The 17,106-nt window shown below is 46.4% G+C and overlaps 1 protein-coding gene across 9 annotated transcripts in view; it reads right to left on the bottom strand.

Moving 5' to 3' along the window:
• LOC106807627 (pleckstrin homology-like domain family B member 1) overlaps nucleotides 1-17,106 on the bottom strand; it is a 115,114-nt gene that overhangs the window by 25,743 nt on the left and 72,265 nt on the right. For 8 of the 9 annotated variants that reach the window (XM_014810028.1, XM_014810024.1, XM_014810025.1 and 5 more), the window contains 8 exons: nucleotides 15,389-16,950; nucleotides 9,465-9,599; nucleotides 9,036-9,173; nucleotides 8,058-8,198; nucleotides 7,595-7,741; nucleotides 6,304-6,414; nucleotides 5,679-5,816; nucleotides 795-1,343 (listed from right to left, as the gene is read on the bottom strand). In XM_014810028.1, the coding sequence (XP_014665514.1) occupies nucleotides 795-1,343; nucleotides 5,679-5,816; nucleotides 6,304-6,414; nucleotides 7,595-7,741; nucleotides 8,058-8,198; nucleotides 9,036-9,173; nucleotides 9,465-9,599; nucleotides 15,389-16,950 (2,921 nt within the window). The remainder of the gene's footprint in view (nucleotides 1-794; nucleotides 1,344-5,678; nucleotides 5,817-6,303; nucleotides 6,415-7,594; nucleotides 7,742-8,057; nucleotides 8,199-9,035; nucleotides 9,174-9,464; nucleotides 9,600-15,388; nucleotides 16,951-17,106) is intronic. The other variant, XM_014810033.1, reaches the window with a different exon arrangement.

The following is a 17,106-nucleotide window of genomic DNA, read 5'->3' as shown; positions in this document are numbered from 1 at the left end:
TGGGTAGTATACGTAGACGTCGGTAGTATACGTAGACGAGTGGTAGTATACGTAGACGTGTCGTAGTATACGTAGACCGTGATAATTATACGTAGACGTGGCGTAGTAGACGTAGGACGTGCCCCGCGTGTAGCCGTAGACGTGGGTATAGTATACGTAGACGTGGGTAGTATACGTAGACGTGGGTAGCATACGTAGACGTAGGAGTATACGTAGACGTTGGGTAGTATACGTAGACGTTGGTGTATACGTTAGACCGTGAGTTAGTATCTAGACGCTCGGTAGTATACGTTAGACGTGGCTAGTATACGTAGCGTGGGTAGTATACGTAGACCTGGAGTAGTACTACTAGACTGGGTAGTATACGTAAACGTGGTAGTATACGTAGAGTGGGTGCATACGTTAACGTGGGTAGCATACGTAAATCGTGGGTGCATACGTAGAGTAGACGTGGGTAGTATACGTAGACGTGGGTAGTATACGTAGACGTGGGTAGTATACGTAGACGTGGGTAGTATACGTAGACGTGGGTAGTATACGTAGACGTGGGTAGTATACGTAGACGTGGGTAGTATACGTAGACGTGGGTAGCATCATGTAGACGTGGGTAGCATACGTAGACGTGGGTAGTATACGTAGACGTGGGTAGTATACGTAGACGTGGGTAGCATACGTAGACGTGGGTAGTATACGTAGACGTGGGTAGTATACGTAGAGGTAACGTATTTAGATGAACGCAGAAACAAGCCGTTTCTTGGTCAACATAGTAACGACACACTAGAAATAAAACGTACCACAGGCGCATGCTCTTCCGAATCCGCTGCTGCCGTATCCATGGTAACCGTCACCGTGTCGCTCGACAGCGACTCGCAGCTGGTAGGGGGCGCTACGCCGTCGCTTGAAGGCGACAGCCCGGAGTCGCTGCCCGGCGATACGACACCATCGTCTCTGCTGCCGTCCTCCTCCTCCTCCTGCTCCTCTTCCTCCTCCTCCCACTGCACACACTTCTTCGGCTTGGCTTCCTCTGAGGGCGTGTCGACACTCTGCGGCGACGTCTCCTCGCTCGACGGCAGGGCGCTATCGGTCGTCTCGACGCTCAGCGTCGTCGCGAGACCACCGCGCGGCCGTGGCGCTCCCACGCCGCGCAGCGCGAGACTCGTGGGGTGATCTGCGGCGGCGGAAGCGGGGACGCGGGGTGGTGGCGCGGCGGCGTGTAGCTCGGGCGTGCTCTCGTGAGAGGAATCGGTGACGGTGCTCGCGTACGAGACGTGCTTCGACTGGTATTCGAGGCCTTCGTTGACCGTCAGCTTGGACAGCCGCTCCTCTAGGTCTCGCGACCGTGGCTGAAGAAAAATCAGAGGAAGACACGCGTATATAGACGTGTATGTAAAGACAATGAACAAAACACACGTGTGTATAGCAATCACGCGTTACTGTGTTTGCATCAGTAAAAATTATAACTGGTCTGCTGATACGAAATGGGAGAGCTTCTTTACCGCAGAAGCAGCATACAGTGCATAGGTGTCTCGCGTGAGTGACGAAATAGGCCCCTACTACTAACAACGTATGAAAGACCTCTTCTTGATTTTGAAACCTAGGGCGTCTGACTGTAGGCTCCACTAAACATGCATTGCCGCCATGTTCACCGGTTTATTACAAGAACCGCGTGCAAACAACGGCTTCACGTGCGCAAGATTAAAGATATGAGTAATGGATTTGCACATTCGCTCAGTTCGCATTGAAAACCCGTTTCTTTCACACTAACCGTGAGAACATATGATCAGTACGATATGTAATATAATGAAGCACCTATAGCTTTGCTAGCGTAAGAAGTTGTGTAACATGATTGCAGAATTTTTTTGCCACTAAAAAGATACACGAACCCAATTTGTTACGACACGAGCGTAATTCAAAAACTTTCAGAGTCATATGGGTTTTTGCAACTATACTAATGACCTAATTTACTAATATACGGTAAGAACACATCACGTCTAATGAAAAAAGATGTAAGCACACTGGTATCAAACGATAGTCATCTAAATTAACAGCAAAAATAAACACGTAATGACAGGTAGGTATCTAGAAAAAAAAACAGCTAGGCGCAAAGAACCATCTACAGTCTACACATATCCAGAAGATATCGAATGCCGGCTTGAACTGGGAAGGCAGAGACGCCACGAAATGCTGCCGTGAAATCTCCAGCTATGTAGACTCTCACATAACACACGCTACACGAAACGCCACTTTCGCCGAGAGCACAAACTTCGCATACGATGCGCACACGCGCAAACACGAGGCAGCTATACGTACAGCGCCCAACGCCTTTGCGTTTGAACAGCACGACGACAACACTCGCGAGAACATGCGTGCGGAACATCACGGGAACGTGTGGCGCGGAACATCGCACGCGCATGCCGATCGACAGAGAGCGCCACCGTAGATGGGAAGAAGATATTCGGAGCAGAGCCTGGAAGCGGCGCCACGCTAATACTACGTACCTAAGCAAGTCACGTTCAACTTCAGACAATCCTCACCGCTAACCTCCGCCGCTAAATGTATGTGTACGTCACTCGAGATGCCACACGCGGCTCTCTGCGTCTTAACTCCTCGCTCGCTCGCACACGCGGCTGTGTGCGTCTTATCACCCGCGCGCTCTCTCTCTCTCTCTCTATCTCTCTCTCTCTATCTCCTGCGCACATACACACACGCCGGCAGCAGACCCCGGGAGTAGGGTATCAAGCGGCTATATCTGCCGTGTAAATCTCTCAGCTGCCGGCGCCCGCGCGGCCGACACAGGCTTCCGACGCAAGAAAAAAACCGCGGCCGGCCAGCCGCTGGGTGCTCCCGCGCTCGCCCAGCCTCCGTGTGGTGGCGCGATGAAGCCTAGCACAGACCAGCGATTTTTGGTTGCTCGTCGCTGCAACCGGCAACCGCAAGTGATCGGTCGATGTGTCACCGCGTGTGCGCACACATGCGATTTCGAAGCAATTCTAGAGCAATTTCGGAGCGATTGGGAGCGACGAGTCGCTCGAAATCAAAACAGTTTGATTTCTTGCAACTCGTCGCAAGCGACCAGAATCGCTACGGGTTGCAGTTGCGCGTTCTCGCAGACGTAGCGATTTCACAGCAATTTTTACAGCGATTCTAGAATCGCTGTCGAGTTGCATGAAAAGGTCGCAGGTCTGCGCTAGGCTTGAGTGAGTGCGCACGTGACGAGGAAACAACAGCAGAGAAAGCCGGGGGGTGCCCACAGCAGCAGTAGTATGAACGTGTATCAGCACCGCAGCACTAGAATGGGAGGGAAGGAGGAAGGGAGGGTCAGAGTGGCATCGCAACCAAAATAGCTGATCTTTGCGTGAATGCTGCTGCGCACGCGTTTACGTTTACACACTGTGCAGCGATGCCGTAGGTGATGAGCACGAGCAAAGTAGGAAACAAGCCAGCTATAAAGCACTGCTAGAATGAGGGCAGCAGCTATCAGCTGGCAAGATAGAACGAAATGGTGCTGCATTGAGGGGAAGTAACGCGAGCTGGCGAGTACCGAGAGGAATGAAATCACTAATAAGTGCACGTGTTAGAGGCGGGATCGAGATGCCGTAAATATCAGACATTGGAGACGATCCCAGACACGCCGTCAGCGGTAGTCACCATAGGTGTGCTGTCTTCACGTGTGCAGATATTGCAGGATCCATCGCAATGATGACCACCGCGTCACCTCACCTCGCCATGTCTCGTGCAGGTAGCTGCATGGCTGGAATATGTCAGTCTAATGCTCCATTTATTTACAACACACGCGTTTTTATTGTAGCGTGAGGTTCAGAGAGGAAAACCAAGGAGAAACTAAAAGAGCCGAATAGTTCAAACCAAGCTATGTTATACACTAAAAGTACAACTGAAATTTAATAACAGTTTTTAATGAAATAATTGTCATTACATTCCCCCCTGGTAATAATAAAATAATAATAATAAACCTGCATCTAATGCGCACAGCCAACGTGACTATTGTATTGCCTACAGATTTATATAATGTACAGTGATAACATTTGAAAAAAAAAAAGAATGGAAAAGATCAATAAATTTTTTTGAGTCGGCCCCTTTCTGGCGGGTCGGTCGGGTGGGGGCAAACAAACAATATTTTTATTATGGCCTGAAATGCAGTGCTGCCGCCATTTCTGTTTGCTTGAACCATGGGAGCCACGGATGTTGACACAGATTAGTGCTGCCACATAGCCGAGAATTTATAATTGCAGCAAGCTTAAACTAATTTCAAAAGTCCCTGCGGCTGAGCCTATCTCTAATTCTCACTAATCATCAACGAATTACGGAATCGGTCTAGCTGGAGCGTCGTCATGTAATTGTGAAGATGCTGGAAGGAAGTGGTTTACGGCGAAGTTATGTCAGACGTCTTGTAGTTACGTTGGGTGACTATGATTACAAAGTTGCGCTTCCATCTACCTTTACAACTATACGTGCGATAATTGCTACAATTGTGAGAAGCTGTTAGGCAATATTTTGAGGCGAAATTCCACAAATATGCACGAAGTTTGATTAGTATTTCAGGGGTAGAAATGAACTTTTGAACACGGGAGTCCAACGGACTCCCTACCCTCAAAAAGACGGAGTTCGCAGCAAAATGACGGCGTCCGCAGTCTGAAGTTTAATTCGCAAATACCGTATTTCATAAATACGAGGTCTCGTGTGAACGAGGCTAATAAAGCAATCACAACGCAACACGTAGCACTGGTTGAGCTGGAAAATACTTGAGCGTATCACAGAAAAATTACTGAAAGAAAAATATTCAACCCACGCAACAGGCCTGCTGTTACTATAAATATAAACACATGTTCTATGTCAGAGAGTAAAGGACACACGCCGAGTGCGCGGACACATGCAAGTAGCGAATATGAGTTGCATTTTTTGTATAACGTCAGTATGTACTTTAAATAAACTAAATGATTGCTATAGTATAACCCTTGAATCAATAGTAACATGTAAATATTTCCGAACCAACAGCTATACAATTTTACGCTGAAAAAAACAAGTGAATGCCACCCCATGTTGTTGTTTTCCCCATACAAACGCAAAAAAGCAACACCATGGAATGAGGCCATCTGGCATATTTAGTAGTGATCACAGGCAAATCACATGGCCATACTACGTCTTAGCAATCCAGAAAAATTTGGACGAGGAAGAAAAAATGAAGCAAAATCCAGCCGGAAGCCAAGATAAGGGACAACAACAGGCACCTCATCACTAATACCACCAGTGCGTCAATACCCTCGATATTAACTGCTTGGCATGGCAGCAGAAACAAGAGTAATCGGAGATAGCAAACTTCCGCCACAGCGTAACAGTCCCCCCATCTTGCTGGTACACCCAATATAGAGTTTTAGAAATTTTTTAGAAATTTGAAAAAAAAGATCCATGATTTTTTTAATGAATTTTGAATGCGTCTTCCCCACAAAAATATCCTGGATCCAGATCACCACCAAAATCTAATCGATTGGTTGTTGGCCCAAAACCAACCCGTCCAAACAATTTCATCAAAAACTTTTTGAAATGTCCTGTTGACAGACAAACCAACAAACAAACCAACATACCAACAAACAAACCAACATACCAACAAACAAACTAACCGGGGCGAAAACATAAACACACATATAACTAACTGCACCCACCAGTGCGTTGTCGAGCTCGTTGTCGGATGATCTCTCACTGTTGTTTTCACTGTTTTCAACGCTCTCCATCGGCGTCATGAGGCCTAGCGCTGTAAACTGCTTGATTTTTCTATCGAGAATTCCAAGTCGCATCTTTTCCTGTATAGTAGTAAATGATGTATGAATGGAATATAGTATTCGTATACATATTTGTACATCGCACCATTGCAGCTATACGAATTATTTTTCTACCCTGTTAACATTGTTTCACTACCCAAAATTTTCGCGTAAGCACCTGCTCAAGCATTCTGTGTCTCAAAAATAGTGGAAGGTAACTTTATGCTCATTTGATGCCAAGCTACTCGGTTTCTAACCTATCACTCCTAACTGAGAACTGTAAATTAGACTGTCAACATGAATTACATTCTGCTTTACTGGCTGCTCCTTCTACCACCATGCTCCCCGGTCTCTGTCCGTTCCTTCTCCCTTTTAATTTCCTCAATGGGAAATTTGTGTTATCAAAAATACCTTTACAGTCTACCTTTCATGAGCCTGCACGTCTGTATAATTGGTTCTTTGCCAACAACTACTACGGCAAACACTGCTGTCACTGCATCACCCTTCCCCGCGCCTCTCCCTTTCTTACCCTTCTGAATTCTTCCACAAGCTTTTGTCTGTCCCTCTCCAGTGCCTCCGTCTGTAATTTCACCTGGTTGAGCATCTCTCGCTGTTGCGAGTCAATCTCCTGCAGCTTAGCCTGCAGGACGACATCAATGCACCAGAAAATGAAAACCCCCGTCTATAATTTTCGACATTGTCGATCGCTTTTTGTGACGACATTTGAGTCCGGTGAATCTCATATTTCATGGATGAAGATATGTGTATAGAAAACTTTAACCGAAGTCAGTGTCGTTCATCTTCAAATTCCTCACCCGAAACCAATTTACAAAGAAGGATGTATGCTATGCATACGCAGTCATGCCTGCGTCAATGCGTATACAGACATCTGAACGTTTAATTCGATGTGATTTTAAGCTCAATTCGTTCACTCATTACTGAAATAAACTTTCCTATCTATTACGTGAATTGTGGGTTATTATCTAATTCAGTTAACATGGTTAACTAAACACACATACATGATGCTGATGAAAACAGAATATAAATCTGTACCAGCAATATGTATCTATATTATAACCGGCTGAATAAATCATATTATTTAATAGTTAGTACCTGCTCTATGTCTATCTAATGCAGTCAAATAACAATTTAGTCTAAAATATTATTAACATTATATCGTGTGCAAATTATTCCAGTTGAACGGGTTGCTACTATACATTAGCAAGTAAACTGCTAATGAAACCGAAAATTGACACCTTTTATAGTTATATCCTCTATCAATAGATAAACTTATACTGTTCCTGCTTATGTTCCCGTTCAGATGTGGAAATTGTAATGGCAGGAACACATAAACACATAAACCTGTAAAGTATTTATGTGCCCTTGATAACATGCATGGTGCAGCGTGCCGAATATCCAAACCACCTCCCGTAGCTATTAGTTAGAATTAGTCTTAGAAGTCCACCCAAAATAAATAAATATACATCAACTGAATGTAGCTGTTCAAGCTTAATTATGACGAAATTCTCAAAACACAGTATGAAAATGCTGAAACTATTATAAAGAATGAAAACATATATTTCTTTTACAAATCTCATCAAATGCAACTGAAACTTAAGCCCAATGACAGTATGAAAATTAAATGATATAAACAAACCGCAGTTGTACGGTATATGAAGTGAAGTAAAATAATAACGTATAAAACTGGTTTAAAATCATTATGTAAATCAAATGTTAATATTGCTAAAATATAAATCATAAAACGAGCATGCCGTGCGGAAATGAAAGGATAGGCCGTCCCCAGACCCATATACACAAACCTCTCTTGCCTTATATTTATCGATAAGCATATTCTGCTCATCCATTAGTTGAGTCTGGAGCTGCTCTTGCTCCTCCTCAAACCTGGCCTCAGCTTCTAGTTGCTGGAATTCCAGGTCTTCGAATAATTTGCGCTCATTCTCTAATTTCTGGAAAAAAGTACACGTCAATCCTATGTTACATTCCTGAACGTGTAGATGATATGAAGTCGTTGCTCGTACTAACCCAGTACAAGAAGAACTGAACACTGATCGCGATTCAACACAAGATTTCGTTTTTTGAACCTGCAATGGCAGTGCGCCATTGCAATCTGCTAAATTGGAAAATTTTAAATTATACTCCAATGACTGAAGTTTTGTAATCAGTTTCCCAATAATTCCATTCTGAATTAATATAACTCCACCTCAGCCTGCCCTGGCGAACTTATGTCTGTCCCTGAGCGATGTATACTTGACCTCAACCCACCTCCTGTTCAATTTTGTAATCTACTAGCAGCTCCTCCTCTTCCTGCTCAGAAGATATGTCTTCAAGTTGCTGCTCCATCATGTATAGATGGTGCTCCAGTGCTTCCAGCTTTACTCGCTCTGTCTCAATCCGCTTTTGGCTCTATAACAACCGAACATCTATCGATGATTGTAATGCGACAACGCTTTAGCAAGGTGCGCATAAATGATACCTGAATATCTAGACAATACAGGATAATTCTGAATTAAAATATGTTTTTATAAGTTGCACCCAAAAACATTCAGTTAAAGCAACAGGTGTCCAAAATTCTTGGTCGAATTAATATAATAGAACGCAGTTACTATAACAATGCGTGTGCTGGAGTTAGACTACAAATGTGCTCATGTGTTTACAGACACACAAGTGAATATTTAATTACACAATGCATTTTTAAGAGTTATACAAGTTGTACATGTTTTGAGAGAGGAATGAAGTGGCTTTTCACTACGTTGCATTTGACATGCAATGCTTCAAATATTTATCTGCAAGTGGCATTACAAATATGTGTGCATCACTCTGCACATACGCCCGCACGCACGCACACACACATATACACACACACATAACTAGCAAGGCTTCAAACCTAAATTGCTACAATCAAATGAATTGCTGTCATCAGCGTACCTTTACTAGACTTACGAAACATATTCATATAATCTGCATAATTGTTTGAAGATTTAAAATATCTATTTACATATGTAGTACAGTGTATTGATATAAAAATATATCATTATAGATCTTGCCACAAATGGCTTCGCTGAATAAAGAAATTAATGCACACATTTTTTAAATTTTAAATTTGAACCATGCCAAATAGACCGAATATTTTTAATAAATAACTAAAAATAGACCATGCTTATATAATGCACAGAGACATCTATTATATAATTATTGCAGTAGCTCTACTAAGCGCGCACTATCCCTGCAATGATGCGTCACCTTAGCACGCTGCACTGCTGCAGACTGCTGGAGCGCCACATGACGGCCCTTAAGCTGATTAATCCGTTTCTGGTCGTGCTGCAACTTCTCCATCTGAACCTGATGCTCACCCTCTAGTAGCGCCCTCTCCATTTCAAGCTAGAAAACACAAGAAGAAATCAAGTAGAACAAAATACGAATTCAGCAAATCATGCAATATTTGGTACACATATTGTCTCAAATTAGCGTCCTGAACGCAGTAACATTTGCGTGAACGTTATATTAGTCGCTTGCATTGCTTATATCAGAGTAATATATAAAAATATATTTCATTTATGTTTACATATGTGTATTCAATTTTGGTATTAAACAAACAAATATGGAAATAATGCCAACTTTTACATTAAACTATGGAAATATGCATCAATGAGCTTAATCACGGATTAATACCTCTCGAATGGCTTCCCCTTGCTGTGTCTCTATGTCTACGATGTCATGCTTCATGAGTGAGATGCGCTTGATCAGGTCTGACTTGGTGCTTTTCAGCTTATACACGTGCTTTCGCAGGTCATTGTCCTGTGGCAGCTGAAATAGAGAGAAGAAATCAGTGTCACGTCTAAATCAGCGCAGTACTATATAGGACAATATAGTCGCCTTTCTTTGAAGTGTTTGGCACAACAACATTCTAAGTATCCTAGCTTCACTCGTCCTTGGATTCTAGCTATAGTTATTTGTCTAGTTAGCAGCAGACATTGTAACTGTAACACACTTTCCACACAAAATTAAATTGCTATATTTAAACGTTAAACACACTAAACAACGAGTCAATAGATGAGGTTACATTCTTTATATTCATATGATTCGTAGAATGACTTTCGAGTATGGGAAACATGTGTACCAATTTCCTTGGCTCCATGATTGCGCACAGTAGTATCAGTGATTCATGAATGATCGCACTCAATTCACTACATCTGCACACTAGTTACCAACCATTAGCAACAGCGCTTGTAAAAAATACCGTTGCATTGCAAAGTACAAACATGTAAACCAAGAATTTCCTTTTTCCTTGATGACACGCTGCTGGCTGACGCACGTATGTATCACAATTTCACGTAATGTTCGCTAATTGCTTAAGTTCAATAACTGCTAGAGATTAGAGCATTATAACACCACAGAAAGCTCAGATGTTGTGTGCTCTCACACCGGCTCCTGCCACCAAAATGAAGTCTGCATCGCACTGCTCCCGAGACGGCTAGGCAATCACGTCTATATATGGAAGGTGCGCGCTTCTCAGAGCAAAATTACGCATTCGTTCGTCATTCCCGATCTGACACAATTCCAAGACACGCATAGCAGTCTGTCTCACACCGAGCTTGGCCGATACCAATACCAATCGCCTATTTGCACAGTGTTTGCACCATTCCGCGACTATCGTCGTGGATGGAATCTGAACTGACACTAAATCCGTCGGATTTCCAAGCTGTGGCCACTCGCGTGCTAAACAACCTGGTTCACCGATCGGTGGTGCATTAGCTGCATACGGAACACGGCGGCACCGCATGCGTAGTGGCGGCGAGCAGATGATCTTGACAAGGTGCGAAAAGCAGTCGTTAGCCGACGGCTCATCACGACGCGCTGCTGCCAGATGCTGCCAACACGTATGAGCAGACGGACGCACGCACACGCACGCACGCACGCAAGCCAACAAATGCGCGCTATGCTGCGTGCGAGAGCGAACGGCAAAGTTAGGCGGATAACTCCCAAAGTACACGTCCACCGGCAGACCAAAGGTCTGTTGGCATTGTACGACTGACATAAATTCAAATATAGTTCGCGTGCGACCTCGCTCCGTACTGAGCCAGCGCGAGCTCGCCACGTTGACACAGATTGCGCTTCTGACCAGCATGCGGGAGAGATATATAATTATATATATATATATATATATAATTATAGATAGAGAGAGGGGGAGAGACGATAACTGGATAGGTAGAGGCGGGAGAAAGAAGGGAGAGAGAGATGATGAGTAATTATGAGATAGAGAGAGGGGAAGAAGATATGGATAAAGAGAAGCGCGGGAGGAGAGAGGGGAGAGAAGATATATAGATAAGTAGAGATGAGAGAGGGAGAAGATATAGACTAGAGCGCGGTGAGAGAGATATGGATAGAGAGCGGGAGAGAGGGGGAGAGAGAGATGATAGATAGAGAGGCGGCGAGGGAGAGGGGAGAGACCTATATTATAGATAGAGAGAGTAGGAGAAGAGAGAGAGAGGGGGGGCGGAAAGCGGGTGCAGAGGCGGGGGAGAATAGAGAGAGAGAGAAGAGAGAGACAAGAGAGAGAGAGAGAGAGAGAGAGAGATAGAGAGCGAGAGGAGTAGAGAGAGAGAAAGAGAGAGAGAGAGAGAGTGGGAGAGGGATATAGATAGAGAGAGCCGAGGAGGAGAGGGGGAGAGATAATGTAGATAGAAATAGAGAGGGGAGAGAGATATAGACAGAGAGCGGGAGAGAGGGGGAGAGAGATATATAGACAGAGAGCGAGCGAGAGAGAGAGCGAGTGGGAGCAGATATGATGAGATGCGCGAGCGAGAGAGAGGAGAGAGAGAGACACGAGAGAGAGAGAGAGAGAGAGAGAGAGAGAAAAAAGAGAGAGAAGAAGAGAGAGAGTAGAGAGAGAGGAGAGAGAGAGAAGAGAGAGAGAGAAGAGATTTAGAAGAAGAGAGAGAGAGAGAGAGAGAGAGAGAGAAAAGAGAGAGAAAGAGAGAGATGGGGAGAGAGATATATAGATAGAGAGAGAGGGGGGAGATGAGGGAGAGAGGAGAGGGAGAAAGAAGTATAAAACAGATGCAGGATATGAATAGAGAGAGGAGGATTAGAGAGGATTTAATATAAAAAGAGAGAGAGGGCCGGAGAGTGGGGAGAAGAGAGAGAGCGAGAAGAGAGAGAGACGAGGAGAGAGAGAGAGAGAAGAGAGAGAGAGAGAGAGCGCGAGAGAGAGAGCGGAGAGGGAGAGAGAGAGAGAAGCGGAAGAGAGAGAGAGAGAGAGAGAGAGAGCGAATGAGAGAGAGAGAAGAGAGGGAGATGAGAGAGAGAGAGAGAAGAGAGAGAGAGAGTGCCCGAGATACAGAAAGGAAGAGAGAAAGAGAGAGAGAAAAATCAATAAATAGACATATATTAGATAGATAGATAGATGGATGGATAGATAGATGTAGAGAGAGAGCGAAGCAAGAGAGAGAGAGAGAGAGAGAGAGAGAGAAAGAGAGAGAGAGGAGGAGAGAGAGAGAGCGAGGGCAAGAGAGGAAAAAGAGCGAAGAGAGAGAGCGCGGGAGAGAGAGAGAGCAAGAGAGAAAGAGAGCGAGAGATAGCGCGCGAGAGAGAGAGAGAGAGCAAGAGCGAGAGAGAGCATACGGTGGCAGGCGGTGAGAATCGTAGGGGAAGAGGGGCGGGGCGTGCGAGCGGAGGTGCGCGTGAATGCTTTGCCGCGAAGGCGTCGGCGGTGCCGCTGCACGGCCCGAAAAAATAGAACGACACTTTTGTCCCGCGTATTTTTTCGCAAGCAGATGCCGAGCTCGGCAAGCATGGATCACACGGCACCGTGCACAAACAGTAGCGTAAACTCCGCATCCGCTTACAGCTCACGATACACAGCCTCAAGAGCCGATCGTTGTTCGCTCAGCTCTCTCTCCCTCCCTCTTCTCTCTCTTTCTCTCTCTCTCTCGTCGTCATCCTCTCGATCTCCTCTCTCTCGGTCCTTTCTCTTCTCTTTGCTTGCTCATCTCTCGTCTCTCGGGTCTCTTCTCTCGTCACGGTGCGAGCTCTCTCCCTCGTGATCGCTCTCTCTGTCGATCAGTCAGCATTTCATCTCCTCGCCGCTCTCTCGCTGGTCCCTCGTTCATCTATTCTTCTCTCCCTCTCACTGGTTGTCTCCTCTCACTTTTCTCTCTCTCTGCCTTTCTGTCACTGACCTTGTCCGCTACTTCTATATGAGAGAGAAAGAGAAAGAGAGAGAGAGAGAGAGCGGAGAGAGAGAGAGAGAGAGAAAGAGAGAGAGAGAAGAGAAGAGAGCGAGAGAGAGAGCGAGAGAGAGAGAAGGAGAGAAGAGAGAGAGAGAGAGAGAGAAGAGAGAGAGAGAGAGGGAGATCAGCGCGAGAGAGCATTAGAGAGGGATAGAAGTAGGCGGAATAGGTCAGTGACGCAGAAATGGAGAGAGATGAAAAGAGTATAAAAGAGGAGAAATGAGAGGAGAGGAAGAGGTGAAGAGTGAGAGAGAAAGAGAGAAAGTAGTAAGAGGGAGAGAGAGAGCGAGAAAGAGAGAGAAAGAGAGAGAGAGAGGTGAGTGAGTGAGATGATGCGGAGAGCGCGGCGCGAGGAGAGAGGAAAAGAGAGAGAAGAGAGAGAAGCGGGAGAGAAGGGGAGAGAGAGAGAGAGATATATAATACGATCGAAGAGCGGAAGAATAAATATTTACTATTATTACTATATATATATAATAATATAAGTATTAGATAGAGAGGCGAGAGCGAGAGAGAGAGATATAGATCGAGATCGAGAGCGAAGAAGCGAGAGCCGAGAGCGAGAAAAGAGAAGAGAGAGAGAGAGGCGAGAGAGAGAGGAGAGAGAGAGAGAGAGAGGAGAGAGAGAGAGAGAGAGAGAGAGAGAGAGAGAGAGAGAGAGAGAGAGAGAGAGAGGAGAGAGAGAGAGAGAGAGAGAGAGAGAGAGAGAGAGAGAAGAAGAGATATGTAGATATCCATCTCGCATGTGCTCTCTCTTATATACTACACACACATTCTTCTACATTTCACTTGGCATGCAAGAGACGTTATCCCCCTCCAACTAATATTGCCTCGCAGACGATCTGAAGGCAATTACTCTGACTAACCTGCTTATATATTGCTACTTTTCGATTTGTCAGGATTCAAAGTCTCCTTGCTAAACTCAGCCTACAAAGTACGCATCTAAATGGGGTTTCGCGAAGACCTCATTTAGCACACGATCCTAAACACGATAAGGTAAGTTTGCGAACATGCTAACAGAATTCTATGCCACTACCAATCCCGTACGAACACCACGGGCCATGCAATGTCACCCAATACCGAAAACAATTTATACGATGTGCCCTTCCGGCTACTTCCATCAAGAGAAAACTTGCTTAGTGCGCTACGCGGAAATAGTTTCCCAAGGAAAATAACTGTACCCCTGAATTTAATCATTCCGCAATTTGTGCATCCAAGAGAGACTGAATCAATCCCTACACGATGTTATAGCTCCTATAGTCAATGATAGCCCACCAATGTTAAGGTACACTGAGATACTGACAATGGCGAAATATTTTCCGTCGTTTGAAATATCTACGTGACGTAACCATCTGTGGACTGCGGGACAACGAACAGAACTAAAACCACAAAGGCGCACAAAACCTCAATGCATTATTTCGAGAGGAGGACCCACGGAGAGTTCATGAAATAAAAAATACCATCATCGTTAGCAAGGGAAAACTCACCTCCCATTCCTCGATACGCGTGTATAACTCTGTCATCGTCAATTCACTTCCTCGATAACGGTTTACACTCAATTCACTGCCTATGCAATCTGTTACGCAACCATGCACGCAGCATCGCGCGCACTCGTACTGCGATAGTGAATCTCTTAAGCCGCAGCCGAGTGCCAGGAGATCGGTTGTAGGCAAAACGTTACCACTCGGGATTAAACAGAAGCGGTGGATTGACGACAGAATTATTTCTGTACATCTCCGTACGATTGCTCCACCACGATAAGCTCTATAGTAAGAAGAAGGCGTCAATAACTGCTCGTTTGGAAATCGGAATCTACAACCAGCACAAAAACTTGCAACCAGCCGTTTAGCAAACACGACCGAGTAAAAACAAATGTTAGCACAGTGAATGAGAAGCGTTCAAGTACGTGGGACTCCATTCTCCCAACTTGCAGTTTCTATATGCTCTCAACTGAACCTACAATGTTTTTGCCTCGTCGTTGTGGTTATTATGGATCCTTCCCATCTGGTCAATATTTACAATACAGATTCAATATTAGCATCTGCTATTTCGTGCTGCCCATTATGTTTTAGAACAGCTGTAAATCATACTGTCAAGGTTGTTTCAGAACCATCTAAATGCAATCTTTGTTATTGTTATTTTTGTTGCTATTGTTGTAGCTGCTGATGCTGTTGTTCGTTGGAAAAAGAGACATCAATGTTGTCTATTTATCTTACCAGTCATTCTATACATTTCCAGTTAGCTATTTGCAGTAAAACTACTGACTGCAAACTTCATTAATGAAATTTTCATTCATGCACATCCACATCTACACAATCCTGAATAGATGTCATCACTCCCGATGGATGCTCTGCCATATCTACTCACCATCACTGGAAACTCGAAATCCTTGCCGGGCGATGAGGGAGTCCTTGGCGAGCGAGGAAGCCTTTGTTCACCGGTTGTGGCTTCTTTCTTAAACGGTGGCGCCACCTGCAGGCTTCTCTCCGGCGAGCGCCGATGTTTTATGTCGATCTTCCTCGCCACTTCGATTTTGCTGCGCTTGAGTTCTGCCTGCTGAAGCGAAGGCTCTTCTCCAGTACGAGCACTTTCACCACTAGCTCCCACGGGGGCAGTCAGCGTCGCAGCTGCGCGATCGTCCGTATCACCTCCATCGCTCTCCTCCTCCTCGTGCTCCAGTTCCTCAGCAACGGGCTCCAGCCCCATCACGCACTCCATTTTCAACGGCAGATCACAGAGCGGGGCTGAGTTCGTCGCTTTTCTTTGTGGCAACGACGACGACGATGCGCCGTCCTGTGCTCTGCTAGGCGACAGCACCTTCGCAGGGTCGGCAGTCAGAACGACAGTATGAATCTGCAGTTTGTCGGGAAGCGCAGCATGACTCTGGATGCTCAGTGTGACCGCGGGCGAGGAGGCAGCCACGCCCCGCGGCGACCGCTGAACCTCAGCCTGAGAGACGCTATCCACCCGCTGTTCGTTCTCGGGCGGAGCCGCACCGCTCTGTTTCTCATCACCGGACGCTGCACCGCGTTGCTCGCCCGAGCAGCTAGTGATGTCGCTCTGCTGCCCACCGCCGAGACAGACTTGTACATCACTGATCACCGCTGTGGAGCCAGCACGCTGCTTGCCGGTCGGCACTGCGCACCCGTTCTCCGTCCTCGCCGCGATGGCGCCACTAGCGTCGGCGACGTGTGGCGGCGGAGCATGCACCTGCGCGCTCGTCACCACCACATGCACGGGCGGCGGCGGCGGCGGCGGTGAGAGGGCGCTAGCGTGCTCCATGTCGGCGAGCGAGGCGACGGTGCGCGCGATCAGGTCGTTGACCTTCTCGAATTCGACGTAGTTGTCGTCGTTCGTCTCGGTGTCCTCGTCCGCGTACAGGTTCACGTTGCTGTGGATGAGCGGCGTCTTCGCCGCGGCGTCGCACCGCGCCGGCTCGTACGGTGGGATCACGCCGCCCGGGCTGCCCGCACCACCAGGGATGCCCCCGCTGCCCGCACTGCCCAGTGCACACGTGATTACGTCCACGCTCTTGTCACCGCTTCCCGGACTCGTTGCTTCGACTCCCGCGCCTGCAGGGGCGGCGGTCGCGACAGCGACGCTGGGACCGCTTCCTGGGCTGGTGTCACCGTCAGGCTGTGCTGTGTCAGTGCTGTCTGCAGCCGACGGCGTCGTACTGAAGGAATGTGGAGCGTTGGTTCGGATCGGGGAGCCGACGCGATGGCTGATGCCCATGTGCATGTTGGCACGCTGCAGGCCTGGCGAGTTGGGCGACAGTGGCGCTCTCCTGAGGAAGGGACTTCGGGGAGCGTGTCCGGATATCTGGTTGGACGCGTCCTCCTGCTTCTGCGGTAGAGGAAAGGGCTTTGGCGACGTGGGCGATGCATTTTTGCGCGTGTCTCGCGGCAGCGAACCATTCGTCATGATACCTGTGAACGAAGGAAAGACAGTGTAAAATAGAATAGTGGGATTTCTGAAAAAGTGTGCTGTATAAGGTTCAAAGAGCATTTTTGAGTAAAAGTTTGGAACCAGACTTTTTAACACAAGTGCCGCATAGCGACAGCGCTCATCTAACGTCTACTGCG

This window comes from Priapulus caudatus, unplaced genomic scaffold (genome assembly GCF_000485595.1).
Source record: "Priapulus caudatus unplaced genomic scaffold, Priapulus_caudatus-5.0.1 Scaffold226, whole genome shotgun sequence".
Classification (NCBI taxonomy): Eukaryota; Metazoa; Priapulida; class Priapulimorpha; order Priapulimorphida; family Priapulidae; genus Priapulus; species Priapulus caudatus.
The sequence above is the reverse complement of the archived record's forward strand: the minus strand, read 5'-3'. Positions and strand labels throughout refer to the sequence as shown.